Genomic DNA, 27,223 nt, shown 5'->3' with positions numbered 1-27,223 from the left:
GAGCAGGACTCAAAGTTCCTGTCCTTGATTAACTCAGGGCACTTAAGGAGGAGGCAGCTCACCCTCTGCCCCAGGGAGAGCTTTGCTGTCAGGAGGGTTGCTGTGCAAGAGAGGTAGGCAGCCCACTGAGGCATCTACCAAAGACCTGTGAGCTGACCTTTAGAGCTCTGCAAGTGCTCAATATTGACTCCTTTAAGCTTCAAGAGGCTGCTGGGAGCTGAGAGAGGTGAGGAATTTCAAGCATCCTGTGGAGAAGCAGAGAGGGTTAAGAAGAAGGAGGAGAAAGCCAAGTCTGTGGCCCAGAGGAGGCCAGTTCCCAGCTGCAGTGAGATGAGCTCCAGGGAGGGAGGGAGCAGAGCAATTTCCCCCCTTTATTTTGGTTTGAAACTCAAACCTTTAATGGTGCAAAGTGATAAAGTGGAACAGCTTCTGAAGCTCTGACAACCTCTGCCCTGGGAGATACTTGGCCTAGTAGTGAATACATAGAGCTCAAAGCTGCACAAGGAGGTTTCTGGAAGAGAATAGAGAGTGAAAGGGGCTCAAATAACCATTTTGGTGTCTTAAATCAAAACCAACACAGGTCCAAATCACATCACAAGGCTCCAGAGTTGGCATTCCCACTCAAGCCACGAGCTGGGGTGATGTATCCTGGGCTGGATTCTCCTCACTTGGAGAAACAGCTTTTCCCCCAAGAAGCTTTGAAGCTAAAGTAACATTTGTAACACAGTTTGGGGTGAAAGACACTGAGGAAAAAAAAACAACCCAAGGAAGTCTTTTATCAACTACAATCCATGACTTGGGGCAAAAGGAAGTGCAACAGTTCAATTTCCAATGGGTCAAATCTCCATTCAGATGCCAGAAAAAGGCAGAAAGTGGAGAATAAAAAGGACATGCCAGAGATTTTTGTCCCAGTAATAAAACATTTACTAGAGCAAGCAGAAAGTAAATGCACAGCTGAGAAAGAAGACATCACAATGTCACAAAAACCCCCTCTGACAGTTTCTGATCCTTCTTCTCAGTAGAAACAGACAGAGGTGGGTGCTGCCACGTTTCAACAGTTCCTCCTTCACCTTTGTGGTGCCAAAAAAAAAAAGCCCCAAACCCCAAGAAGTTAAAAAAAGGGTGTGATACAGATGATGAGTTGAAAATGGGTCAGGCAAGACTTGACAGTTTTAACTCCATGTGTCCAACACTTGAGCTGTTCCACTCCAAGAAGCTTTTCAGCTTCTCCCTAAAGTTTTTGAGCAGCAGGTCCCTGAATCGCTGAACAAAGCCTCTTCCTTCACAAAGACAAAAGTTGGCTTTTGTTGGGCTGGATCTACATCTCTTTTCCCTTTTTGTTATGAATTTGGAGAAAGCACTGGAGCCTCTCATAATAGAGGGTTCATAGGCACAGCTTCCACCAGAATGGAGGTGCTAAGGAAAGATAAGCTTCTTTGAAAGAAAAGAAACCTCCCCCCAAAGCCTACAGAGTGGGATTGATGTACTGACAAAACAAGGTTGGAGGGGGGGGTCTCTTCTATTAGCTGGTCTGGAAAAGGATCCCTTCAACAGCTTAAAAGGAAACAAAACCCAATGCCAACTGATGTATTCTTGGTTGGGGGAGATGTGAAGGGGAACCTGGAGGTCAAATGGTTCAGGGATTTAGTGAGTATGTGGAAGAGATTGGGGAAGAACTCACCAAACTGAACAAATTGTTCCTAAGATCAGTGTTTTAACAGGAGCATCTCTACATGGGCTGGTCCTTAAATGTTGAATGCTGCTTAGGAAAAGACTATACTGCTACAGCCAAGTTTCTTAACATTCCAAGGATGTCACACCAGCTTCTGTCTTGTCAAGGAGATCTGTTGAAATCCAGTAGAGAGTCACTTGAACACTGAATGTTTAAAAGCAGAACCCAGGGAGCTTTATCAAAATGATTTCTCTTTACTAAGCATTGTGTGTACACATTGTTAGACTGAGTGTCTGCAGATGGTTTGTCAGGGTTTCCTTCTCCTCCCCCAGCTGTTTCAACAACCAGTTACCAAAGCCCTCCCCCCTCCCCCAAGCAATCCTCTGCCAAAAGACACCACTACCTGCAGATTCCAGGCTGGGAAACACCAGCTTTTAACTGTCCCACCGGCTCTTCTTCCGTTTTGGGGGCTCTGGGACAGCAAAACCATCTGTCTTGTTGTCTCGGCTGTTGGCGTTTTTCCTGTTCTCCCCGTTCCTTTTCTCGTTGCTCCTCCCTTCGTTGCTATTCCTGCTCTCGCCGTCGTTGTTGTTGCGATTCCCTCCGCCCACATCGGGGAAGTGCCGGCTCTCTCCTTGGCGATAAGCAGCGTCACTATGGCGACCACCACCACCTCCTCCTCCTCCTTCTTCCCCGAGGCGTTGCATGTCGTTGTAGCGGCCACCTCCACCGGCTTCTCCCCGCCGCGGCATCTCATTGTGCCGACTGTTCCGGGTCTCGGGGTAGCGTTCTCTGACAACCCCTCCACCACCAACCCCAGTGCTTTCCCGACTGTTGGTGGTGTTGAAACTCTGTCCTCCCATGCTGGGGAAGGTGGGAACACTGCTCAATGTCCCAGTGCTGGTGAAACCAGGGACTCCCTTGGAGACGGGACTGTCGGGACTGGAGGCGTTTTGCTGAGCTGAACTCGTGGGGACAGAGTTTAAGCTCCCAGCACTTGTCCAACCACTGGCACCAGCAGCAGAGCTCCCAGTCTTTTGATTATTTAAGCTTGCAGCAACAAAGTGGCTTTTATACTGGGACTGTTGGAAAGAGAGAGAAAGAAAAACCAAAGAGAGGGTGTTTGGCTCTATATTGCACCACAAGACGGGTAACACAGGTCTGTGTGGAGGAGTGGGAAGCCCTTAGGTAAAAGAGTTCTTGGAAATAGTCAAGTCTTCACAGAATCACAGGATGGTGGGGCTTGGAAAGGGTCCTGCAGAGCTGCTCCAGCTCAAACTCCTGCTAAAGCAGGTTCCCCTTGATCAGGAGGCACAGGAACGTGTCCAGGTGGGTTTGGGAACCTCCTGAGAAGGAGCCTCCACGTCCTCCCTGGGCAGCCTGGGCCAGGGCTCCCTCACCTCAGCACCAAAGGAGTTTCTCCTTGTCTTCCAGCTTTTATCCATCACCCCTTGTCCTGTCTCTGGCCACCACAGAACAAAGTGTTCCCCCATCCTCCTGACACCCATCCTTTAGGTACTTATAAGTATGGATGAGATCTCCCCTCAGCCTTCTCCAGGCTGAACAGCCCCAGGTCCCACAGCCTTTCCCTCTGAGAGAGACATTCCAGTCCCCTCAGCACCTTGGTGCTCACAAACAAGGGAACTCCTCTACTGTGGGGTTAATTTTTACACTGAAGAGAAAGAGTTTCTCTGTTCCCTGTTTCTTTTGATTCCAGTTACACAATTGCTGTTAAACAACCCAAACAGGATCAAGCCCAGGAGAAGAATCCAGAAGGGAAAAAGAGCAAAGAGGCAGCAGGAAACTAAGTTCGGCAAATTAACTTTGAGCAAAAACACATTCAACCCAACCCTGGTGTTTCTTGCCACACTTTGGGCTGCAGTGCTTTTAAGTAGCTAAGAAACACCCACAACACCCAAAATCACCAGCTCTGACATCAACATGTTAAGGGAAGGAAAAGCAAAAGATTGAATAGCAGTGGTATTCCCTCCCCCCCCCGTTATGGCGCTTTTGTTGTAAAGTGAGAAGTTGGAGCAGCAGGGATCAAACCAACCTGGAAAGCTGCTTTCATTGCTGTCAGCCTGTCTCCCATTGCCCCACTGGATGGTTTGTAGGCCTCGTAGTTACTCATCACACTGTTGTTGTTTCCACGGTCCTGTGTAGAAAGATAAAGCCAACTGGAGTGATTTATCCAACACAGAGCCCCTTTCAAGTTCAACCCCATTCCCCAGCTCCTCACAGTAGAAGCCAAAGCACATTGCAATCAAGACAAAACTCTGAAAGGTTCAGAGCTACATAAACCTTTGAAAGCAGAGGACACCCTCCAGCACTAGGACTAGAGAGTAGTCAAGAATCTGCAGATAACTTCTTGGGCATCTCAACTGGGGGGGGTTTGTCTGGGTCAGGTTTTGGTAGCAGGGGGAGCTACAGGGGTAGTTTCTTTAAACAAAGAGCTGCCAGAAGCTTCCCCTGGAGCTGCCAGGGCTGATGCCAGTGCTAAGCTGGACCCACAGTTACCCCAGGCCTGGCCAGTTAGTGACTGAGGTAACACCTCTGTGGTTAATGTATTGGAGAAGAAGTTGCTGTGCAGTTGCTGAACTGCAGCAGCAACAGGGAGTGAGAGTGTGAAAACATCTCTGCAGACACCAAGGTCAGTGCAGAAGGAGGGGGAGGAGGGTGCTTAGGCCCTGGAAGGAAGATTCCCCTGTGCCCTGTGGTGCAGCCCATGGTGAGGCAGCTGTGCCCCTGCAGCCCAGGGAGCAGAGACCCACTGGCAGCCCATGCTGCAGCCCACACCGCAGCGGGTGGATGCCTGAAGGAGGCTGTGACTCCGTGGGAAGCTCATCCTGGAGCAAGCTCCTGGCAGCACCTGGGAGTCTGTGGGCAGAGAGGAGCCCAGGCCAGAGCAGGTTTGCTGTCAGGACTTGTGACCTTGTGAGGGACTCAGGCTGGAGCAGTCTGTCCCTGAAGAACTGTTCTCCCCATGCATGACCCACGCCGAGGCAGGGTGTGAGGAGTTGCCCTGTGGCAGGCCCCAGGCTGCGGCAGTTCCTGAGGAGCTGCAGCCCATGGGAAGGAGCCACGCTAGAGCAGTTGGTAAGGGACTGTCTCCCGTGGGAGGGACCCCACACTGTAACAGTGGGCAGTGTGAGGAGGCCTCCCCCTGAGAAGCAGCAGCAGCAAAGTCCATCTGTAACAAACCGACCCCAACTCCCATCCTCCATGCCATGGGGAGGAGGGAAGGAGAGTCCTGGGCAGAGGGAGGGGTGGAGGAAGGTGTTTTAAGATTTGGTTTTATTTTTCATCTCCCTGCTCTGATGGTTCATTAATAAATCAGACCTTTTCTCCCCAAGCTGAGTCTGTTTTGCCCATGACACTAATTGCTGAGTGATCTCCCTGTCCTTACCTCAACTCACAAACCTCTGAGTATATTTCTCTCCTCCCTGTCCAGTTCAGGAAGGGGAGTGATAAAATGACTTGGTGGGCACCTGACACCCAGCCAGGACTAAATCATCACATCAACTTACAGTATTTTCTGATCCCAGGCCAGGTCGCTCACGGTACCCTAAACCACCACCACCAATATTCAGCTTCTTGCCTTTTCCTCCTTTGAAACGTGATTTCCTGAACCAAGGATTCTGTACAAAATGAAGACAAACATTTCTCAACAACAGGGAAGAAGCAGCTTTAGAAATGCAAGTCATGAAGTTCAGAAAAGATGGGATTTTTAAGCATATAAAACCTTGTTCCCATTCCCATCCTGGTTCAGGCTACAGCAGTTTGAAACTAAGCTGCAGATGGGTCTGAAACTAATTTGATGAGCTGAGCTTTCCCCCTTGTTAAAGTTTTTGGGAGTTGCATTGCAATAAAGCCAGGAATAAGGGCAGTTTCCAATGGCATTCACTTGGGAGCTCTGTGCTTTCCCACACTTGGGTTTTATTGATTTTTAGCTCATGGCCAGCTAAGTAGAAACGAGGTTCTGCCAGCAAAACTTGCTGCCATGAGCGGTGGCCAGGGAAAGATAGATCTCCTCTTCCCAGGTTTTTTAAATCATGGTTGTGTACACCTAGACATTTCTTGAAACCTCGAGCAGCCAGTAAGCCAAGTCATCCAGCTTCTACAGTCTCAAAAGCAGCCTGTGGAGCTCTGCCTCACATTCTGCTCCTTCTGAAAACACTGCCACTGTATCTCAGAAATGACATTTACTTCTAGCAGCTAGTGTCCAAGCTGCTTTGGCAAGCCACAAGCATGCTAATCCATCTCTGAATTTAAAAAGCCTTTGTTCTCTTGCACCTACATAAGCAGCACAAGACAAAAAACGCTTCCAAGAGCTGATGGGTACAGGAGTACAAGCACAATTGCTTAAGCTGTCACACCTATAGATAGCAAACCTCCCATGCAGCACTGTCAAGCAATATGTAATGATCAAGCAGCAACCATTTCACAGAGTGAATGCCCCTGTAATTAATTTTCTAGTTTAGCTTTCAACTAAGCTCCATTTCCCAGATGCCTGCCAGAAATGTGTATGTGTATGTGGTTGTAATGAGATACAGGAGTTGGAGTGCTCTGCTGGCACCAATCAGCGTACAGCTCCTCTCCAGGCAATGCCTGACCCCAAAATAGATTACACACTGCACTCCAAAACCTTCATGTCTTCATGGATTCTTTCAAAGGCCATGAAAAACCACTAGAAAGCCAACTTAAAAACCAAAGGTCACTGCTATCACATGATGGAGTCACAAAGGAGCCCCCGAGCTCTCGATCACAGAAGGAGCCTCCCTCTGCTCAAGGTTTTTTTGTTTGTTCATACCTGCATTGCTAGATCCAACAGCTCTTTGGAAACATGTTGATTAGCACCTTCCAAATTTCTGACAAGATCACCAGCAAAGTTACTGTCTTTGGGAGTCAGCAGAGTGTAGGCAACTCCCTTCTCTCCAGCTCTGCCCGTGCGACCGATTCGATGGGTGTGAGTATCGATGTCCCGAGCCACGTCATAATTGATGACAGTCTTAATGGAAGGAATATCCAACCCACGAGCTGGAACAGAGTAACACAGTGCTAAGTGTGATTATCCCAAATTAACTCCAACCAATCCCATTCATGCCAGCACACAAGAGGAATTTCCACCCCAGCTGACACCCTTTGGTGGAGAAAACTCTGAAGCGTATCAATATCTCCTGCAGTAGTATAAGTTACACCAATCCCCAAGTTCCCAGGACAGGAGATGGAAGAGATCTCTTTAAATACCTGTTCTCCCAAGGAAAAAGGACACTAAAAATCAGTTGTTAACATCTGGGTACAAAAAGCAGTTCTAGAGAAGGCTTTAAGTGTGTCCATCTCCTCTTTGTATCAGTGTGCTTCATGTGTTGGCTGATTAGCAACTACTTGAAGAATCAGTTTCTTTGCTTTGTGGATGGTAAAAAGTACTTTTTCAGGCTGTCATTTCAAAAATTAAATCCCTTGCTAACACTTGTGTGCTTCTGAATGAAACCAGGAAGGGAGGATTTTACACTCAACCTCGTTATCTGCTGCGTGCTGTTCCTTAGCACATTCCATACCTGCAACATCAGTAGCTACTAATATGGGGATCCCCTTTTTCTTAAACTCTGAGATGACTTTATTCCTCTCGCTCTGATCCATGTCACCATGAAGCAAGCCCAGGTTATGATCTTCCTGTTTGAGATTATTGGCCAACTCCTCTGCGTTTGCCTTCTTGGTGACGAAGAGGAGAACGCTGCCAGAAGAAGTGAATTCCACCAGGCGTTGGGTCAACCAGTTCCACTTGCTTGGGCCAGAGGGGAAGATCTCCACGATCTGAGTAACATCTTCATTTGCCTGAAGGAGAGAAATGAGATAATCATAGAATGGTGGGGGTTGGAAGGGACTTGTAGAGCTCATCCAGTCCAACCCCCCTGCAGAAGCAGCTCCCACCTAGATCAGGGAGCACAGGAACGTGTCCAGGTGGGTCTTGAAGAGCTCCAAGGAAGGAGCCTCCACACCCTCCCTGGGCAGCCTGGGCCAGGGCTCCCTCATCTCACACTGAAACAGTTTGGCCTTATGTTTAAATGGAACTGTTTGTGCTCCAGCTTCATCCCATCACCCCTTGTCCTGTCACTGGACACGACAAAGTGTTGTCCCATTCCCTTGACATCCACCTTTCGAATACCTTTAATGAGCTCCCCCCTCAGTCTCCTCTTCTCCAGACTAAACAGCCCCAGGGCCCACAGCCTTTCCTCAGCAGGAAGATGCTCCAGTGCCCTGAGCATCTTGGTGGCCCTGTGCTGGCCTCTCTCCAGCACTTCCCTGTCCCTCTGCAGCTGGGGAGCCCACAACTGGACACAGGACTGCACATGAGGCCTCAGCACATATGGCAGAGCAGAGGGGGAGCAGAACCTCCCTGGCCCTGCTGCCCACACTCTGCTGGATGCCCCCAGGCTGCCATTGGCTTCTTGCCCACGAGGGCACGTTGCTGGCTCATGGTCAGTTTATTATCCCCCAGCACTGCCAGGTCTCTCTCCTGGAGCTGCTCTCCAGCAGGTCACCCCCAGCCTGGCCTGCTGCAGGGGATTGTTCCTCCCCAGCTGCAGGACTTTGCCCTTGCCCTTGTTGAACCTCAGCAGGTTCCTCTTGGCTTGAGAGTTGGGAAACCTGCAGGGGGATAACAAACTCAACATAACCAAGGATGGAAAGGACAGGATGGCCAATACACACATGTGGGCAGGAATTTAAGCTCTTGTCTCACTGCTGACAGTGCAGAAAAGGATTTTGCTTTCACACACTTCAGAATTAATTATTTCAAGGGTGATTGCTCTCATAGATAATTTAGATCAGAGACTGTGATTTCAGCTAGGAAAGCTGCTGCTTTTTAAGTGAAACTTAAGAAAAAGAGTATCCCAGAGGGAAAGACCTTCAGGTAGCTATTGATTTTAATGGTTATGAGGGGGCCATTTCCCATTCCTGAGTGAAAAGAACAATGAAAATGCAGAGAACTGATGAAAAGGAGGATGTTCTGAAGGCACTGTGTGAAACTTCTCACCAGTTTTCACATAGGATAAGCAAAGTTCCTTCACAGCAAGTGTAATCTGCCCACTTCCCTGACTTATTAACCAAATCCTTAGTTCAGCTGCTACTGTCACGTCTAGAATCAACATTCCCACGTCCAGCCTAAGTTTCAAATCCTTCATTGCAAAAGCTGTGATGATTTTCTAGTTCTGAGTCAAAACAAAGGGGGATTGATTCAGCCTAATAAAAAGAAATCAGCCACCACTGCATTTGTTTCTCCTTCATGGTTGGAACAAATAAAGCTCAACGAATAACAAACCTACAATGTTACTGCTTTGGGTGAAGCAGAAAGTATTTCTTTTTAAGTCTAAATGATGACTACTGCAGTTTAACTTCAATTTCAGACCCCAGAAAGGTTGATTTTTGTGACTGGCTTTGAAGTCAAGTGGAATTACCTCTCCAATGTCTCCCTGCACAACTCGAATCGGGTCGATGAGAATATCTCGAGCCAATTTCTCAATCTTCTTACGGAAAGTGGCACTGAACAAGAGGGCTACAAGAGAAACACAATGTGAACTGTGGCACTGAACAAGGGAGCCAAGAGAAAAACACAATGTGAACTCCTTGGGGGGAAAAGAAACCCCTTTCTTCATGGGTTTTATGAAGCAGGGAAGTGGAGAAGTGTGTTAGGTGTCAGTGAAGTGAAGCCACGGTCTGTTTTACTGGTTCCAATGAAAAGAATCAATCACACTAGTAGATCTCAAACTGGAAACACATTTCAAACCACCTGAAAGGAAGATGTTGCTAATAGGTGGCACTGCTGTGAAATTGCTTTTCATGGCAGCTTAAAACACAGGAGCTCAGAGCATACCAACGTTAGTTCAGCTGATTGTCTTTTCCCCGAGTAAAGTCCGTGGAGGGATGACAGATGGGATGAACACAAGGGCTGGATGCCCCACACTTCACAAGTGCTCTCTCCCATGGACAATACCACTAGTGGGCTTTTGGGAAGGTCTTATTGAGTGGCTCTGTCAAAAAGAGGAAATCCAATCTCTCTTGAAGCAGTAACCTACCCCAGAGCCAACCCCCTTTGACTCCCAGCTTAGTTGGAAACATGCTTGGACTTACTTTGTCTGTCAGGACGTACATGGCTTGCAATTGATCTGACCTGATATTCTGGAAAAGAAAATGTCCTCATCAAGATTTTATGCTCATTATTTAGTAAAAGAACTCCAAATACAACTTGATTCCTTTATTTAAACAACTAATCATCAAGTGAATAACTGCCTCTCCCTTGGTATTAAGTTCTACTGACTTCCAAGTGCTCTTTGCTGCACAATGAACCTTCTTTTGCTCTACAAAGGAACTTGTTTTGCTTAAGGAACTTCCACAAATCCCAGCAGAATCTGTGCACAACCTAGATATCTACAGTGCCTCCTTGCCTTTGTGCTATTATAGTACTCAAATCTCCCTTGTCTCCCATGATTCTTGAATGACCAACCCTCTTCCAAGCACATAGTTCTTTCAACACCATTAATTTGTACCCACAGAATCAAAGCACAGAAGTGATTTCCCCAACTCAAAGCACAGAAGTGATTTGCCCAGTTCAAAGCACAGAAGTGATTTCCCAATTCAACAACTAGACTAAAAAAAACAGGGTTTCTGGACTTCCCAACATCAACAGGACTTTGCTGATCTCTTTTTTAGTAATAGATATTAGACTTTTCAATAGGATTTTTGGCTATCAAGTATTGGCTTGATGTCCTTTTCAACTATAGGAAGTTAAAGGGGTTATGAACAGTCCTACTAAACTGGGAACTGGATACTATAAGAGTGAGATTTGCTCATGACATACCAAAGCCCATGTCAAACATTCTGTCAGCTTCATCAAACACTAAGTAAGTGACTCTTTGAAGGTTTGTAGCTTTCTTCTTCACGTGATCAATCAAACGACCCTAGGTAAAGAAAGGATTCATTTAGAAGAAAAAACATCTAAAGGTTTCAGTCTAGAAGTAAGTGTCAATATTCAAGTCAGAAACAGATTCTTAACACTTCCATCAACTATACTTGACTGTTTTTTTCAGGTTTAACAGTGCTGAGATCCTAAAAATCCCTGTTCTTCATGACAGTGACATTTTAAATGAGAACTGGCTACTTAATGCCACTATTTTTGGCAAGTGAGTTCTTCATACTTGATATTCTTGCCTAATACCCCAATAAATAGTCACAATCAAACATTCTCCACCCACTAGTTGCTCAGTTTTGCCCAAGATTGTACCTAGTTTTTGCCAGTTGGACAATGGGGCTCATTTAAATCACCGCGTCAGCATCAACAACTGTCCTGATTCAATGTTTCAGCCCTTCAGTACCACTGCCACAGGCTCTGTGCTGCTACAGGAAGATGGCACTATGTATTTGGGGAATTTTCTACATGAATTTAAGGCTCAGCCATCAAAAGCTGACACAGATTCACACAGTCACAGAATCTCAAGAGTTGGAAGAGACCTGGAAAGCTCATGCAAGACTCTACACTTGCCCTTGGTGAATGTCATTGGATGTCTCCCTGCCCAACCCTCCAGCCTGTCCAGGGCTGGTTGAATGGCAGCACAGTCTCTGGGGTGTCAGCCACTGCCTCCAGTTCAGTATCATCAGCAAACTTGCTGACAGTGTCTCTGTTCCCTCAGCAAGGTCATTAATGAATAGATTGAAGAGTAACTGGTACTGTCCAGCACCGACCCCTGAGGGACTCCACTAGACACAGGCCTCCAACTAATCCCTGCCCCATTGACCACAACTCTCTGCCTTCTTCCCTTCAACCAGTTCACAACCCATCTCACTACTTGATCATCCAGCCCATACCTTCTCAGTTTTGCTGTGAGGATACTGTGGGAGATGGTGTCAAATACTTTACTGATATCAAGATAAACCACATCTACTGCACTACCACCATCTATCCACCTGGTTACATCTTCACAAAAGGCTGCCAGGTTGGGCAAACATGACTTTCCTTTGGTAAAACCATAATGACTGCTCGTAATGACCCTCTTGTCACTTGCTACTCTGTCTTCTATTGGAGTTCATACCTGATCTCTTTCAATTTCTTAGGGGAGAAAACAATCCCATCATATTTGCTCTCAGCATCTGATCCCTTGTGAAGAAACCAGGTTTCAGCAAAGAACCAATTCTGTATCATCAGATACTACAAAGAACTGTCTTCATTTCAGTTAAGCCTCATAAAAAAATTGTGTTATGTGCATAAATGTACTTACTGGTGTGCAGACAACTATCTCTGCCCCCTCCTGGAGGGCTTTGGCTTGCTCCCACATGCTTCCTCCTCCATAGACAGCTACAGAGCGCAGGTTATAGGCCTTCCCAAAGCGTTTACATTCCGAATGGATCTGAGAGTTTGAAACAAAGCACATCCCAGTTCACATCAGACTGAAATTCTGTAAGTTTCAGATATCACAGAATCTCAAGGGTTGGAAGAGACCTGGAAAGCTCATCCAGTGCAACCCCCCTGCCAGAGCAGCACCACCTAGAGTAGGGCACACAGGAACTCATCCAGCTGGGTTGGAATGTCTCCAGAGAAGGAGACTCCACAGCCCATCTGGGCAGCCCCTTCCAGTGCTCCCTCAGCTCAATAGGGAAGAAATTCTGCCTTGTGTTGCTTTGGAACCTCTTCTGTTCCAGTTTGTACCCATTGCCCCTTGTCCTATCATTGGCCATCACTGAGCACAGCCTGGCTCCAGCCTCCTCATACCCACCCTTGATGTGTTTGTAACATGAATGAGGTCACCCCTCAGGCTCCTCTTCTCCAAGCTGCAGAGCTCCAGCTCCCTCAGCCTTTCAGCACAAGGGAGATGCTCCACTCCCTTCAGCATCTCTGTGGCCCTGCACTGAACTCTCTCCAGCAGCTCCCTGTCCTTCTGGAACTGAGGGGCCCAGCACTGGACACAATATTCCAGGTGCAGCCTCAGGAGGGCAGAGCAGAGGGGGAGCAGAACCTCTCTGCACCTCCTGCCCACAGCCCTTCTAATCCAGCCCAGGATGCCATTGGCCTTGTTGGCCACGAGGCCACGTTGCTGGCTCCTGCTCATCCTGCTGCCCACCAGCACCCCCAGCTCCCTTTCCCCTCCCCTGCTCTCTAACAGTTCATTCCCCAGCCTGTACTGCTACATGGAGTTGTTCTTTCCCAGATTTGAAGACTCTACACTTGCCCTTGGTGAATGTCATTGGATGTCTCCCTGCCCAATCCTCCAGCCTGTCCAGGGCTGGTTGAATGGCAGCACAGCCTTCTGGGGTGTCAGCCACTGCCCCCAGTTCAGTATCATCAGCAAACTTGCTGCCAGTGCCTCTGTTCCCTCAGCAAGGGTCATTAATTAATAGATTGAATAGTACTGGACCCAGCACCAACCCCTGAGGAAACACAGCTCCTGAAAACAACTTTGCAGCTAATTAATTAAATGAAACAATATCAGAAATCCTCAGGGCTGAAGAACTTCAATACTTGTGGATAATGTTCTAATCATCTGAGAAATATCTTTAAGAATCCAACCCTAACTGAACCTTTTACACATCCAGTTTGTGACAATGCATCCTAAGTTTTCTTAAATGCTTAAAAATAATGTGGCAGCACTGTGTAAAAATGGACCATTTCAGCTTTGTCCCAATCCTTCACTAAAGAGAAGGGTAGGAGAGAATTGTGAGTGTGTAGTGGAGGCACTCTAAGTTGATATTGAGGCTCTCTGAGAGTATATGCCCAGCATTTTGTTGTCTCTAAGAACATTGTATGGTATGGATGTGTTTAATGTACATCTTACCTGTTGGCAAAGCTCTCTGGTGGGACAGACAAGCACTGCAATGGGACCATCCCCTGGTTCAAGCTCTTTTTGATCCATGATGTGAATCAGCATGGGCCAGATGAAGGCTGCTGTTTTTCCACTTCCAGTTTTAGCTATCCCAATCATATCTCTGCCACTTAATGCAACTGGAACACCCTAAAAACAAAGAGGAAACAACTACCACGTTATGAGTGTTAGTGTCCTGTATGAAATTAGTGTTTGAACACAGCTGCAACATCCCAAGTGCATATTTACATGTACACAAACACATCTTGTCTACCTGGAAGAATGCTAAAAACAAATCCTTTGAGCCTTTTCTTTGTGTAGCCATTCTGAGAGCTGAAGTCCCTCAGTTACTCTTTGCAAACAGAATGGACTAAGATCCTAATAAACATCCCTTGGACAGAGCACTATGTTCATTTTGTCACACCTCAAGAAAAGTGGAGTGGGTTATAATCACATTTTCCTAGCAAAAAACTGATTATTTTTCTCCTTGGCAGCTCTATACAGGAAACTGGAGTTGTACACAGACCAGTAACTCTCTCTAGATGTTAAGAGAAGTAACAACACTCACCTGACATTGTATGGGAGTGGGCTGGGTATACTCAGATTTCCTAATTTGATGCATAAGTTGCTCATCAAAACCAAAATGAGCAAAACTACTGCCAGGCCTTGGAGGAGCAGCACCAGAAACCTTAGAAACAAAAACATTCATGAACAGTGAGAGAGAAGCAAAGAGCAATCTGTACAAAAATGTAAAGAAGGTTTTTCTGCATCTGAAAATGGCTTTTTGAAGAAGTTTAAATAGGTGCAGATTCCAAATGGGTTGTGTAAACAGTCCTCTCAGGTGTAAAAATGTAGGTAAACTATCAATCAACAGAAGCCACTAAACATCATGTCTACCTCCTTGCATAATTTGGCTTCTTCCTCAAATAATTCCCTTCATAGAACAGTCACTCCACTGACATGTCACAAAAGGCAAAGAACTAATTCCTGCAGCCATTTCCAGTTTCAATTCTTAGCTCTGGAGTTCTTTAGTCCAAGTGCAACCATGCAACTGGCAATTTTTAGTGCCAATTTTGATGAATGCATTCAAGAACTAAGGGAAAAACAAGCCCCCTTCAATGGAAGTCACTGAGAGGCTTGGTTTTCAAAAGCTGGAGTTTCTTGGGAAAATCTTCATTTCAACTCCTAAGTTCCTTCCCTAAAAAGGGAGTAAAAAGACCCTGGGAGGATAGTTTTGTGAGCAGCTTACTCTGAGGTTTAGCTTATGCCGTAACTCCACCACTTGCTGTGGGGTGAGACTGGTGATTTCTTCATGCTCATCATAGAAATTCTTCTCAAAAGGTGGATATTCAATCTGTAAAGGTAATTACTGAAGTTAGTCCAGGACTTTCTCTCTATACATTTAAGTTTTGGAGGGGAAGCGTATTTATTCTCCAAAGTTCTTAATTGTCTGCAAGAACATTTGTTTGATGTGAAGCCACTTTTGTAAGACCGCACTGAAACATTACAGGGAAGCAGTTCAGATTGGAATGGAATTAGTTTCTTTCCTACCTCTGAATGGTCAATCGGTGGAAGAGGATCAATGATTTTTTTGGATGGTGCAATTGGATTCCCATCACTATCATACTCCAGGTTGTCTTCTTCTTCTTCTTGGACCACCCCAGCAGTTGGGTTTTCAGCCATGTAGCGAAAATAAGCTTCCTGCAGTAAAACATATCAGTAAAATCACACACAATAGCATGTAATAAACACCACTACACTGGTTTCAATGATGTATATGGCTAGAGAGCTGTTTGCTTTCACACCCACCACTGAGCGAAAGAAAAACCCATCAGGGTTCACTAGAACTGATTCTTCTACCAAACACAAGCAGTGACATCCAGAAGAAGGACAGACAGTACGTACAAATGAAGAAAAAAACTCTAGTGTCAGTTAGACCACAAAATGCTTTTAAAACCCACATTTCTCTTGCATGTCTGCTTAACATCTCCTCCTACAAAGACTTTTTATGCTTTAACAAGAGAAGAATTTATTGTCCATGTGAACAAAGTACAAACTCTGCAGGTTTTTGAACAGAGAACGCAATGTTACCAAGCAGATGATGCTTCCATTTGTTTTTAAACACACTATGCCAAGGGTAGTTTCTCCACTTCCCCTAACTAGACTCTAAGAAATAAGAAGGTATTTCCTCAAGACATTCAACAGCAAAAAGGGAAAGAAACTATTTCAGAAGAGTCTTTCAACACAAGCCCAAGTTAGAAGCTACTGTCACCACTACCACGTGCCATCCTCACAGCTCAATAGTATGTGTGTGTCCCACAGAACGACACTGGCACACTAAGACATTCTAGTGGAGGAAACACCAGTCTTGCTTGACTTGCAAGCAAAGTATTTCAGATCAAACTTTTGAAGCAAGGTTCAATTAGAAATAAAGGTATGTACTCATCTTTTTCACTCACACTGCCCATCATCACTCAGGCACAGAGATATGTAGACAATCCACCTGAACAACAGCTGTCCCCCAGTGTGAGTCACCTTTGCTCAAACTCTAGCACAGCTACACTCACCTGGAAGCAGAAAAGCTTCCAGAAATTAGAAGCAAAGGCCTAGAGGCCAGACAACCCTTCCATGCTCTCGAGTTTCTGAGAGCAACACAGTAGTTATTCGTTACAGCAAGGTACACCTTGAAATAAAAGTCTTTCCTCTTTGTTTATTATTTCTATTACAGTGATGCTTAGAATCCTCAATCACAACAGGAGCTCCTCTGAAAATAAAGAGCAAAAACCCTGATTCTTCCCCTTAAAATTGCACTTCAAACAGCCTCCAGAGTTTCGCAGCCTCCCACTGGTGCTCCACTTTAGTTGATTCTACTAATTTTATATGTGATGAGACCCTCAGATACTGTAAAAACCTGTACAAGAAGTGGAGGTTCAATTGAAAAATCTTCTTAAGAGTAAAAAGAATGAAATCAGCTCCTAATATTCTTTGTCTTTTTAGTGAAACACCTAGAAGGGTAGAGGCAGTGGAGTAACCACTAGAGCTTCCTGCTGAACTGTCCGGATACACTGGAGTTTTGTTTGTACCTAGTAGTTACATATTTGGGGAGGGAAGGCAAAGGCAAAAAAAGAAAGAAAAAAGAAAGAAACACCACTACCACCAACAACAGAAAATAGAAAGACTGCATAGGAACTCACTTGGTCATCTTCCTCTTCAATGTCATCTCGAATACCCCTGGAAAAACAAGCGGAGAAAAAAAAACTTCCCTGCAAGTGTTCCACATACTCAGCTCCATCCTTCATGTGATTAGTGCTGAGCTCCATGTTTGGTTGAAGACACAACACTTAACAATTCGGTAACATTTTCTAATCCCAACCCATGGAGTTTGTATATTTGGTGTCAACCAGAACAACCCTGCAAAGATTTCTTTTTACTTCTAGTAATGAGAACTGAAAGATTAAGATCTCCATCTTCCCAGTAGAAACCACATCAAAGATCATCCTGGTCTAAGTTCTTGATGCTACAGAAGTCCCATAACTGAAGAGGAATATGAGCCAGCAAATGCAAATCCAGTTCAGAACTTCCCCAGGTGGTGATTTGGATCCGGTGTTCTGTTTCAGGACCATCTGATCAGCCCCATGCAATGCAAGTTCTGCCAATGTTACCTGACATTTATTATCAACAGCATAAGCAGCACAGATAAGCTGCAGAAAGATCAACTCCCAATTTAACACCCTAATTGTCGTGTGCTACATAATAAATCAGCTTTACAGGGAATATCCTAAAGCCTAGTTCAAGTTTGGAAGAATCTCTCAGGTACACCAAAGCTATTTTGCTCCCATCAATGCAAAAGCAGCCTGATCACTGTAAGGATGTGGAAAGAAGTAAAACTATTCAGGCTGAACTGGAAAGGTGGTAGCAGTACAATGTGCTGCCCCAATTTGTGTGGCCTAGAAAAGCTTCTGGTGTGAGATAACTCTAAGTGTTGTTACATTTTACTGTAGGATGGATTGTTCCCTCTTATTATTCAACTTCTATTGCACAGAACTTTACCCATGGGGGATACCATGCACTGGTTAATGCTGTTTACTATGTATAGATTGTATTGTTTACAGAACAATCATCATCAACAAAAGGCATTGGAATTGTTTTAGCACTACACAAGACACAGGCAGGTAGGGGAATGATAAAAGAGAACTTACTTCACATTCTTTTTTTCCTTATCTTTATCTTCCAGTCTCTTCATGTCTCGAGCAGCTTGATCCTAACAGGTCATAAAATGACACGTTAAAAAACCCCAAGGTGATAAAACATGGGAGGGAAAAATGTTCCTACATAACTAAATCATCACACCACAGTGACAACACTTTTTGGATGAAGCTTTCTCCTGGTTCCATATCCTACTCTTTTGAAATGTGTACAGTAACTTTGCAGCAATGTTGAAAAAAAATCCATTCTCTGCATCTCTCCTGATAGAGTTCAGTTAGTAACAGAATTGTAGCTAACAAACAGCTCATGAGAAATACAAATAATTTCAATTCAGGTAGTGAAAAACACACAAAACCTGAGTTTCATCCTCAGAGAAACTCAAAGCTCTTTGTTGTACTGTTTTGCTCAAGCTCAAAAGAGATAAACTGTTAAGATACTGGAAATTATAGCCACTCTCTATTTAACCCACCTTTGAGTTCTAATTAACATAGTGTCTTAGCTAAAAAGCAAAAGCTAAGCAACACTCATACAGCTGCCCAAAGACAGGAGTGACATGTGGTGCTCCTGACTGGAGAGAAGCACGGCCACAGAAATCAAATCAACATTTCAGGAGCCAGGTCTTGCCTCTACTTCAGCCATGAAAGCCTCCAGGGGATCATCGTCGCTGTCGGACTCAGCCGATTTGGAATGAAACTGCTGGCGGGTGGGGGAATTCTCTGCTGGAATGTAAGGTAATTCCACATTGCTGGAATCTTCCTCTTCATCCTCAAAGTAGCTGCAAAGAAACAAATAATGGTGGGCCAGCACAGAGTTTAAAGCATGACATTGTCTTCTTGAGTTGTTTCCCACGCACAGATCTAGAGTCCTGTGTTCAGTTTTGGGCTCCCCAGTTTAACAGGGAACTGCTGGGGAGAGGCCAGTGCAGGGCCACCAAGACCAGGGCACTGGAGCATCTGAGAAGGAAAGGCTGTGGGACCTGGGGCTGTTCAGCCTGGAGAAGGCTGAGGAGACCTTATCAGTACTTACAAGTGCCTAAAGGGTGGGTGTCAGGAGGATCACAGAATCACAGAACCTTAAGGGTTGGAAGGGACCTGGAAAGCTCATCCAGTGCAATCCCCCTGCCAGAGCAGTACCACCTAGAGTAGGGCACACAGGAACTCATCCAGCTGGGTTGGGGATGTCTCCAGAGAAGGAGACTCCACAGCCCATCTGGGCAGCCCCTTCCAGTGCTCCCTCAGCTAAACAGGGAAGAAATCCTTCCTTATGTTGCTTTGGAATCTCTTCTGTTCCAGCTTGTCCCCGTTGCCCCTTGTCCTATCATTGGCCATCACTGAGCACAGCCTGGCTCCAGCCTCCTCACACCCACCCTTGATGTGTTTGTAACCATGAATGAGGTCACCACAAGGATGAGGTGACACTTTGTTCTGTAGTGGCCAGTGACAAGACAAGAGGTGATGAGCACAAGCTGGAACACAAAGAGTTTCACTTAAACACAAGGAGAAACTCCCTTGGTGCTGAGGTGAGGGAACCCTGGCCCAGGCTGCCCAGGGAGGGCATGGAGGCTCCTTCTCTGGAGGTTTCCAAACCCACCTAGACACGTTCCTGTGCCCCCTGAGCGAGGGGAACCTGCTTTAGCAGGGAATTGGGCTGGAGGAGCTCTGCAGGACCCTTCCAACCCCAACCATTCTGTGATCCTATGCTTAACAAAAGTCAGTTCTTCCACAGGAAAAGATGTTGAGATTTCTTTCTTCCTTTCCCATTATTCATGTTGTAAGCTAAAAGTGGTGCTAGGGCAAATACATGGTATGAAATCGATCTCCTGAGTGGCTCAAGAATGCTCTTCTGACCTCCTTTCCCTTCAACACATTGTCGTGGTTTTACCCAGCCGGGAACAAAGAGCCACGAGGGTGCTCGCTCACTCCTCCCCTCCCGGTGGAGTGGGAAGGGGAACCAGAGAAAAAGGGGAAAAACCCGCGTAGGTTGAAATAAGAGCGGTTTAATAGAACAACAATAAGAATGAACAGGTTCAGGGGGAAAAAGGAACAGTTTTAACAGTACACGAGGGGAATATACAAAAGGAATGGCGCGTGCCGCGGCTGCTCACCACCCGGGACCCGACGCGACTCCCCCTCCGACCGGTAGCCCCGCCTGTGCTCCCGAAGCCCCGCCCCCGACTAGCTCCCTGCTTCTAGGTACTGGGCATGATGTCAGTATGGTATGGAATACCTGTTGGCCAGCCCAGGTCAGCTGCCCATGCTGTGCCCCTTCCTACTTCCTCCTCAAAGTTAACTCTATCCTAGCCAAAACCAGGACACACATTTACACAGCTACTCCAAGGGTCAGTGAAGAATTGTGGATTTGAATGCTTCCCCGTACAAAAATCACTCAAATTTATCCTGCTTGGCTCCAATCCTGAACATATCAGAGTGTGAATAAGACTGAGCTCACTAAGGCTCAGCTGAGCTAAGTTCTTAGGGAGATGAAAGCTAGAGGAGAAGAGCTCTCCCTGGGCTCGTCATAACTCCTAGTCTTTTAAATACATTTAAAGCCATGGGTGGATTATCATTCTCATTTTCAGATGATGGGCTAACATCCAGAGAAAGGGTAAACAATCGGTCCAAGCTGATGTCAAAAGTCTGCTGTAGAGCAGGCTTTTCTAAATAACTCAAAGGACTCCATGATCTTGAAGGTCTTTTCCAACTGTAATGAGCTGGCTGAATGACAGAGCCCAGAGGGGGGTGATCAGTGGCACAGAATGGAGTTGGAGGCCTGTGGCCAGTGGAGTTGCACAGGGATGGGTTCTGGGGCCAGTCTTGGTCAACATCTTCATCAAGCACCTGGGTGAGGGCACAGACGAACCCTCAGCAAGTTCCCTGCTGGCACCAAGCTGGGAGGACTGGCTGATTCCCCAGAGGCTGTGCTGCCAGTCAGCCAGATCTCAACCGGCTGGAGAGCTGGGCAGAGAGGAAACTGCTGAGCTTCACCAAGGGCAAGGGCAGAGCCCTGCAGCTGGGGAGGAACAACCCCCTGCAGCAGGCCAGGCTGGGGGTGACCTGCTGGAGAGCAGCTCCAGGAGAGAGACCTGGCAGTGCTGGGGGATAATAAACTGACCATGAGCCAGCAACGTGCCCTCGTGGGCAAGAAGCCAATGGCAGCCTGGGGGCATCCAGCAGAGTGTGGGCAGCAGGGCCAGGGAGGTTCTGCTCCCCCTCTGCTCTGCCATATGTGCTGAGGCCTCATGTGCAGTCCTGTGTCCAGTTGTGGGCTCCCCAGCTGCAGAGGGACAGGGAAGTGCTGGAGAGAGGCCAGCACAGGGCCACCAAGATGCTCAGGGCACTGGAGCATCTTCCTGCTGAGGAAAGGCTGTGGGCCCTGGGGCTGTTTAGTCTGGAGAAGAGGAGACTGAGGGGGGAGCTCATTCATATTGACCAATATCTCAATGGTGGGTGTCAGGAGGTTGGGGCAGCACTTTTTTCTATGGTATCTAGCAACAGGACAAGGGGTGATGGGATGAAGTTGGAACACAAAATGTTCCATTTAAACATAAGGCCAAACTCTTTCAGTGCTGTGGTGAGGGAGCCCTGGCCCAGGCTGCCCAGGGAGGGTGTGGAGGCTCCTTCCTTGGAGCTCTTCAAGACCCACCTGGACACGTTCCTGTGCTCCCTGATCTAGGTGGGAGCTGCTTCTGCAGAGGGGTTGGACTGGATGAGCCCTAAAAGTCCCTTTCCAACCCCCACCATTCTGTGATTCTATGATTCTCTGCTTTCCCTGACATTGAAAACTTTTGCCACCCAAAACTCTATTGGTGGCTAAACACAAGAAATAACTGTACTTACGCATTTTCTTCATCAAAATTCGCTCGCTTTGACCCAATTTTGTAGAAAGAAGGCAGCTGAGGAGGCCCTGATTTCGCAAAGGCAGCAGAGGAACCGGCTGTTCCAAAAGCACTGTGAGATTGCTGAGAGAGTTTAGGTTCCTCTTTTTTCCCAGGTGTTATGGCAAAGCCACCAAAACCAAAGCCTCTCTTCGTCCCAGGTCCACCTTTATTCCAATTCATGATGTATCTGTTGAGAAATCAGAATAGATAAGTGAATGCCCTTTCTGCTTTAGGCAGTTCTATGGAATCCTCAGGGTTTTCCTTGTATCTCAAGATAAAGAGACTTGTGGAAATGACAGCTTCCAAAAAGGATTGGGCTTTGTTCTTTTCTTCTAAGTGTGAACATAGACACAACTTGAAAATAAAGGATAAAACAAAGAAATTGTCTTCTAAAATAGATCAAGTATCTCAATGATGACTTCAGCATATTTAAGATGTCATCTGTCTTGTCTGTTTTGCAACCTAAGACAAACAAACTCAAGGCCAGAACTTTCAATGTCAGGAGGAACAACAGGTAGAAAGTCAACCTCAGTACATATTTGACATGTCCATACAGCCCCATCCTTGTGTGTTTCACAAAACACACCACACCACTGCAAACCACTACAGCTCCATGATGAGACTCAAAGCCAACTGCCTCCTTCCTTCAGAAAGCATCATTGAACATTTTCTCCAACCTCCATTTTTCAAGCCACATGTCTGCCCAGAACTCCTGCTCTGGCAGGAGAGTTGGACTGGATGATCTTTCAAGATCCCTTCCAACCCTTAAGATTCTGTGTAACTCGATGTACTACGTTAGATGAAGACTGATCAGATGTACACTTCTCATTTCAAGTTATTTAATGATTTCATCTTGCATGGTCAAGTCAGTCATAGTTTCAGGGCAGCCAAAGACTGCTTTTCAAGTATGTTATAATTACGTGGCCCAAAGGCTTTAAGTCTTAGTAAACAAATCCTCACATTCAGTGAGAAACCTCCAAGGAGATCAGAATGCACTGGCAAGAAAAGCAACTTTAAAAAAAAAAAGAAACCCTGAGAGTAAATAGTGCTACTGCTCTCTGTGTAGAACATCTACCAGCTGGATCAACGGATGAAAGGTAGAACTTTGCACTTCTGCTGCTGATTACTTGGAAGTAATCACATCTGATTTTAAGGACTCTTCTTCTTTGTACTTACTGATTTCTTTCTTCCACTCCCTACTGCCCCAGAAAATAAAAACAATCGTCCTTTTATTCTATCATACAGCTGGAAAAGTGCCGAGTTTGGTTTGTCTGCCCACAGACCCCACTAGTGAGTTGACAGGGTGAGGGTTTCCAGAGAGCAGCGATGAAACGCAGACGAAACCCCGAGGCAAAGTGACGGGGCTTTTGCTTCCCAGCCAACACCGTTCCGAAGGAGGAAACACGACGGCACGGACCCTTCCCAAGGATTCCCTGGCTCTGAGGGAAACGCAGCAGCTTGTCCTGGCTGCTCCCGTTTCTGGCGGATTCTGAAGAGAGGGATCCCCGCAACACCACCCCACCCACATCGCCCTTCCCTCAGCAGAGACCAGTGGCCCGGAGCGCCGGAGCCCCCTTGTCCCGGGGCAGCCGCAGCCCTCAGCGAGGCTCAGTCTCCCGGTTCAGCGAGGCCCCTGACGGCCCTTCCCGCCCGCGGGGCTCCGGCATGGGGGCGGGCCCTTTGTGCAGGCCAGGCCCAGGTTACCTGAGCCCGCACTAGGCCGCGGTCCCGTCAGTTCCCACCCTCAGGGGGTCGCCGCTGGCCGGGCTGGGGAGGAGGGAAAGTGGTGGGAGGAGGAGCCGCCGCGCCGTCCTTCCCCGCCCGGCCCCGCGCCCCTCACTCACCCCTCGGGCACCGCAGCCGCCGGCCGCCGCTACCCCGGTTACCGGGGAGGGGGAAACTGTTGAGGGGGATGGAGACACGACGTACCTACGCGCCGACGTCCCGTCCGGACGTGGCTTCCGCGCTGAGGTTAGCGGCGGCGCGGAGCGTGCGCACTCGCAAGGGCCGAAGCCGCGGCAGGAGGGTTGGGGGGGAAGCGGGCAAGGTATGAATGTCCCGGGCCGACGTTCCCGGCAGCGTCGAGGTTCAGTCGCCTTCGCAGCCGCGTCTGTCAGGGGGCTTGCCCCTCGCTCGCTCGGCGTCCCGCCCGGCCCCGCGTCTGCGCAGCCCGCGGTGCGCATGTCCCCCACTACGCAAAGCACGCAGACTGCGCTGCTGGCGGCCGCGGAGCGGAGCGCAGGGCGAGGGTTGGGCCTAGGTCGCGGCGGTTCCGCGTGACTCAGGTAACGCGGCCTCGGGTCGGGTCTCCCGCGGCCCCGTCGCCGTCCTGTGCCTTGCAGGAGACGGGACACCTCGCTCCCGCCTCCCTGGGAGAGCCTCGGCCTCTCCACCGCCTCACTCCGCGCGTTACCGGCCGCCCCTGGCCCCGTGGTTGCCCTGGAGAGGGGCATCCGGGCCCTGAGGACAGCGGGCGGGCGGGACCTGTGCTGTGAGCCGCGGCGGGGAGCGGGGTTGTGGGGCTGGTTTGAGGAGAGGAGGACCCGCGCCTCAGGCCGGGACGGGGACAAGGAGATAATTTGAGTTTCGCTAGCTGTGGCTTGTGTCCCTAGAAGGAGCTGGGAAGGGTGGCGTGGTCCTGGAGCCAGGGAATTCACGGCGGAGTGGGACGCGGGCAGCGCTCGCGGGTGGGTGTCCCCGCGTCAGGCTGGCGATCAGTCCTGGCGAGGCTAGAGGGGGGTTGCTCTCTCTTCCCACTCGCCTGAGTGGAGATGGGTGCGTGAACCGGCTCCTCTGGTAAGGGGAAGGAAGTCGGTGGCATATGGATCTTGGAGGGCCTGCCAAAGTACATTCTGCTTAGCAGAGTCGTTTGTGCTTAGAACCTGTTCTGCCTTGTGATTGAGGACAGCCGAGTTAGGAGCACGTTTTGCTTTTCACCCACCTCTAGTTCAACCATCTCTTTGGAATCAGCTGCAGAAGTTTCTTTTGCATAAAGCTTTATGGACTTGGGAGCATCTTTTGAAAGTGAATATCCTCAACTAGCCTCAGACTTCTTACTGTTGAAACTGTTGGGGTTCGATTGAGCAGGTGGCTGTGTCGTCCTGGTGTTTTTAGCTTCTGAATGCAACTTCTGCCCCGTTTCTCTTGGGAAATTCATGTCACACTTTGAAGTACCCAAACAACATGCCAAATCCATGGGCTTTGCCTTGCTGTGCTTTCCATCAGATTTCTGTTAGCTTGAGGAGTCTCTGACGAAGGCGTTTGAGTTATCTTTGTCACTTGTAGCAGCGGGTTCCCAGCATGTGGTACTCAGAGGACTGCTGGTCTAATTTAGAAAACAAATCATCTCTATTTTCAGTTTTTAGGAGAACAATCTCATTAACATTCAAGTTCCCACTCAGATCTGGTTGTGGGAGGGAATCAAAATGTGTCTTAACTGCCACGTCTAATGGAGCTGATGCTCCGTAGCTGTTGTGAAACATCACAGTCAGGTTATTGCTGGTAGAGGTTGCAACCAAATCTCTTTCTCTTTAAACAGAAGTAGTGATGGGATGCTGTGGGACCTGCTTTTGAGCATGCAGGGTAGGAAATCCAAGCTGAGCACTTTTCCCCTAGCAGAAGCTATCAGAGCATTGCTGTTTCCAGTCAATTAATGAAGTGCATCCTAAGATCTGTTACAGCTTCATTGATCCAACTGTGTCTAATTGCTAATGAATAATGACTGTAGGCACAGTGTGTGGTCTTTGAAATGAGCTGGCAAGGCTGAGGGATGACTTTGGAGAGTCAGTTTTATAGCAGAATGTGTCTGCTTCCAGAACTTGCTGGTGTGAATGACTTGGGGGCATTACTGGAGGTGTGATATAAACATTTAATTCAGTGTTTGGGTGGTTCTTTTTCAGTGAAAATGAAGAATTTGTATCTTTTTATTGCTGTCCTCTTCATCCCATGGAGTTTTGCTTTGGCAAAGTATGATGAGTTTGAGGATGGAGATGACATTATGGAATATGATGATAATGACTTTGCTGAATTTGAAGATGTTAACGAAGATGCAGTCACAGAGTCTCCTCAAAGGATCATCACTACAGAAGATGATGAAGAAGAAGCAACCGTAGAGCTTGAAGGTCAGGATGAGAATCGGGCAGACTTTGGTGACACGGATGCACAGGTAATGCCTCGTCTCCTTCCCCTACGTGTTTCCTAACAATACCTCTACACCTGTCTTTCTCACCTGATCTTTTTGCTTTGAATTTTCATGCTGTTTGTGGTCTTTGTCCTTCAGGAAGGTGATACCGAGAGTGAACCATATGATGATGAGGAGTTTGAAGGCTATGAAGAGAAACCAGACGCATCCCATGGCAAAAATAAAGACCCCATAACAATAGTTAATGTAAGTATACATGTTGATCTGCTTTCTCTTTGGTGTTTCATCACTTTTTTAAGGCACTAGGCTAGTAACGTGCACAGAAGAGAGGATCTGTCTTCAAGAGTTTGCTATTTGAATTAACAAGAGGCAGTGCAGAGATGGGAAGAAGTGTGGAGACTAGAAATACCTGAAATAACACAAGAGGATAGCAGCAGGATACCATCCTTGCTCTTTTGGCTTGAAGTAAAACATCCAGTGCAGGTGCTTTTGGTCTGTTTTAAGCTGCTGGAACTGCCATCCTTGGATCAATGCTGTATTCAAAAGGAGACTTGTCATTAGGATATGGATAGTTTAAAATGATGTTTTGAAACATAATTTTGACCATAGCATTTATGATTTTGCTTCTTTTACCAGTATGACCGTGGGGGAGAAGTGGAGGACCTAGAAGTAATGACCTTCAGGTGCATTTTTATTATCCCTGAGATCTTTTTTTAAGCATTATGGCTGGCCTTGGTAGTGAGAATGAAGGTTTAGGTACTTAGGACTGGAGGGTGATACAGTGATAGCAGGAGGACTAATTCCTTCTTGAAGATGGCAAGGTCAGGCAGGCTTCTTTGCTCCCCCACTCAGTCTGTGGCTCTTGGTGGCATCCTGAAAATGGTCCTGGACATTGGGTATTGCTTTAGATTTCAACAGAAGTTGCATGATGATCAGGTGATGGGCAGGAGATCAAGCTGAACTAATCAGTGGGTTGACATGCCTGGCTGTTGATGACTCGGAGGGATACATGCTAGTACAGGCTAACGAGAAGTATTATTTTTGTGTTAGCCAGGTATTTTGAGAATGCTGTTAGCAGTTGTTTCCTTTATGATTACTGTGTCCCAGTAGAGCCAAATGCATTATGTAGGCTTAGCTCTATCCAGTTGCCTTTGTGAAGTGCACTGCTGTGTGTGGGATGAAGCTTCTCCAGGCGTTTTCCACTTTGTGTGGATGGAATCTGTTCATTCAATGTGTAAAAGTCTCTGTTTGCTTACCACAGGTCCCTGCTCACCTCCAAAACAGCTGGGAGAGTTACTACATGGAGATCCTGATGGTAACAGGTCTCCTTGCTTACATCATGAATTACATCATTGGGAAGAACAAAAACAACCGTCTGGCTCATGTGTGGTTCAATACACACAGGGAGCTGCTAGAAAGTAATTTTGCTCTTGTTGGTGAGTTCTCTTAAACACTGGATTCACTTCAGTTTATCTGAG

The 27,223-nt window shown here is 47.2% G+C and overlaps 2 protein-coding genes across 9 annotated transcripts in view; one reads left to right on the top strand and one right to left on the bottom strand.

The window, feature by feature from the left end:
• Positions 1 to 914: 914 nt before the first annotated feature.
• LOC104562428 (ATP-dependent RNA helicase DDX42) lies at positions 915 to 23,839 on the bottom strand. Of its 3 annotated transcripts, XM_062016539.1 has the most exons (19): positions 23,534 to 23,839; positions 21,564 to 21,791; positions 18,352 to 18,502; positions 17,721 to 17,782; positions 16,716 to 16,752; positions 15,073 to 15,222; positions 14,771 to 14,875; positions 14,090 to 14,209; positions 13,495 to 13,671; positions 11,944 to 12,072; positions 10,530 to 10,629; positions 9,803 to 9,850; positions 9,130 to 9,227; positions 7,231 to 7,507; positions 6,483 to 6,709; positions 5,200 to 5,310; positions 3,726 to 3,827; positions 2,076 to 2,754; positions 915 to 1,844 (listed from the first exon to the last, which is right to left on the bottom strand). In XM_062016539.1, the coding sequence occupies exons 1-18, from the start codon at positions 23,785 to 23,787 to the stop codon at positions 2,107 to 2,109; spliced, it is 3,024 nt and encodes a 1,007-aa protein (XP_061872523.1). In that variant the 5' UTR covers positions 23,788 to 23,839; the 3' UTR covers positions 915 to 1,844; positions 2,076 to 2,106. The 3 variants fall into 3 exon arrangements, with proteins under 3 accessions (XP_061872523.1, XP_061872522.1, XP_061872524.1); XM_062016538.1 differs by lacking the exon at positions 915 to 1,844 and having other exon boundaries at positions 1,907 to 2,754; positions 23,534 to 23,838; XM_062016540.1 differs by lacking the exon at positions 915 to 1,844 and having other exon boundaries at positions 1,907 to 2,754; positions 23,449 to 23,535.
• The window catches only part of LOC104562499 (PAT complex subunit CCDC47), a 19,261-nt gene continuing 15,461 nt past the window's right edge, over positions 23,424 to 27,223 (top strand). For 4 of the 6 annotated variants that reach the window (XR_009820684.1, XR_009820685.1, XM_062016541.1 and 1 more), the window contains exons 1-4: positions 23,643 to 23,889; positions 25,504 to 25,769; positions 25,884 to 25,991; positions 27,007 to 27,181. Coding sequence is in view for 4 of the 6 variants with exons in the window: in XM_062016541.1 (XP_061872525.1) it covers positions 25,509 to 25,769; positions 25,884 to 25,991; positions 27,007 to 27,181 (544 nt within the window). In the remaining 2 variants the exon portion in view is untranslated. Of the gene's footprint in view, positions 23,890 to 25,503; positions 25,770 to 25,883; positions 25,992 to 27,006; positions 27,182 to 27,223 lie in introns of all 6 variants that reach the window. The other 2 variants (XM_062016545.1, XM_062016544.1) reach the window with 2 other exon arrangements.

Source organism: Colius striatus, chromosome W (assembly GCF_028858725.1).
Source record: "Colius striatus isolate bColStr4 chromosome W, bColStr4.1.hap1, whole genome shotgun sequence".
In the NCBI taxonomy this organism is placed as follows: domain Eukaryota; kingdom Metazoa; phylum Chordata; class Aves; order Coliiformes; family Coliidae; genus Colius; species Colius striatus.
This window is presented reverse-complemented; position numbering and strand designations above follow the sequence as displayed.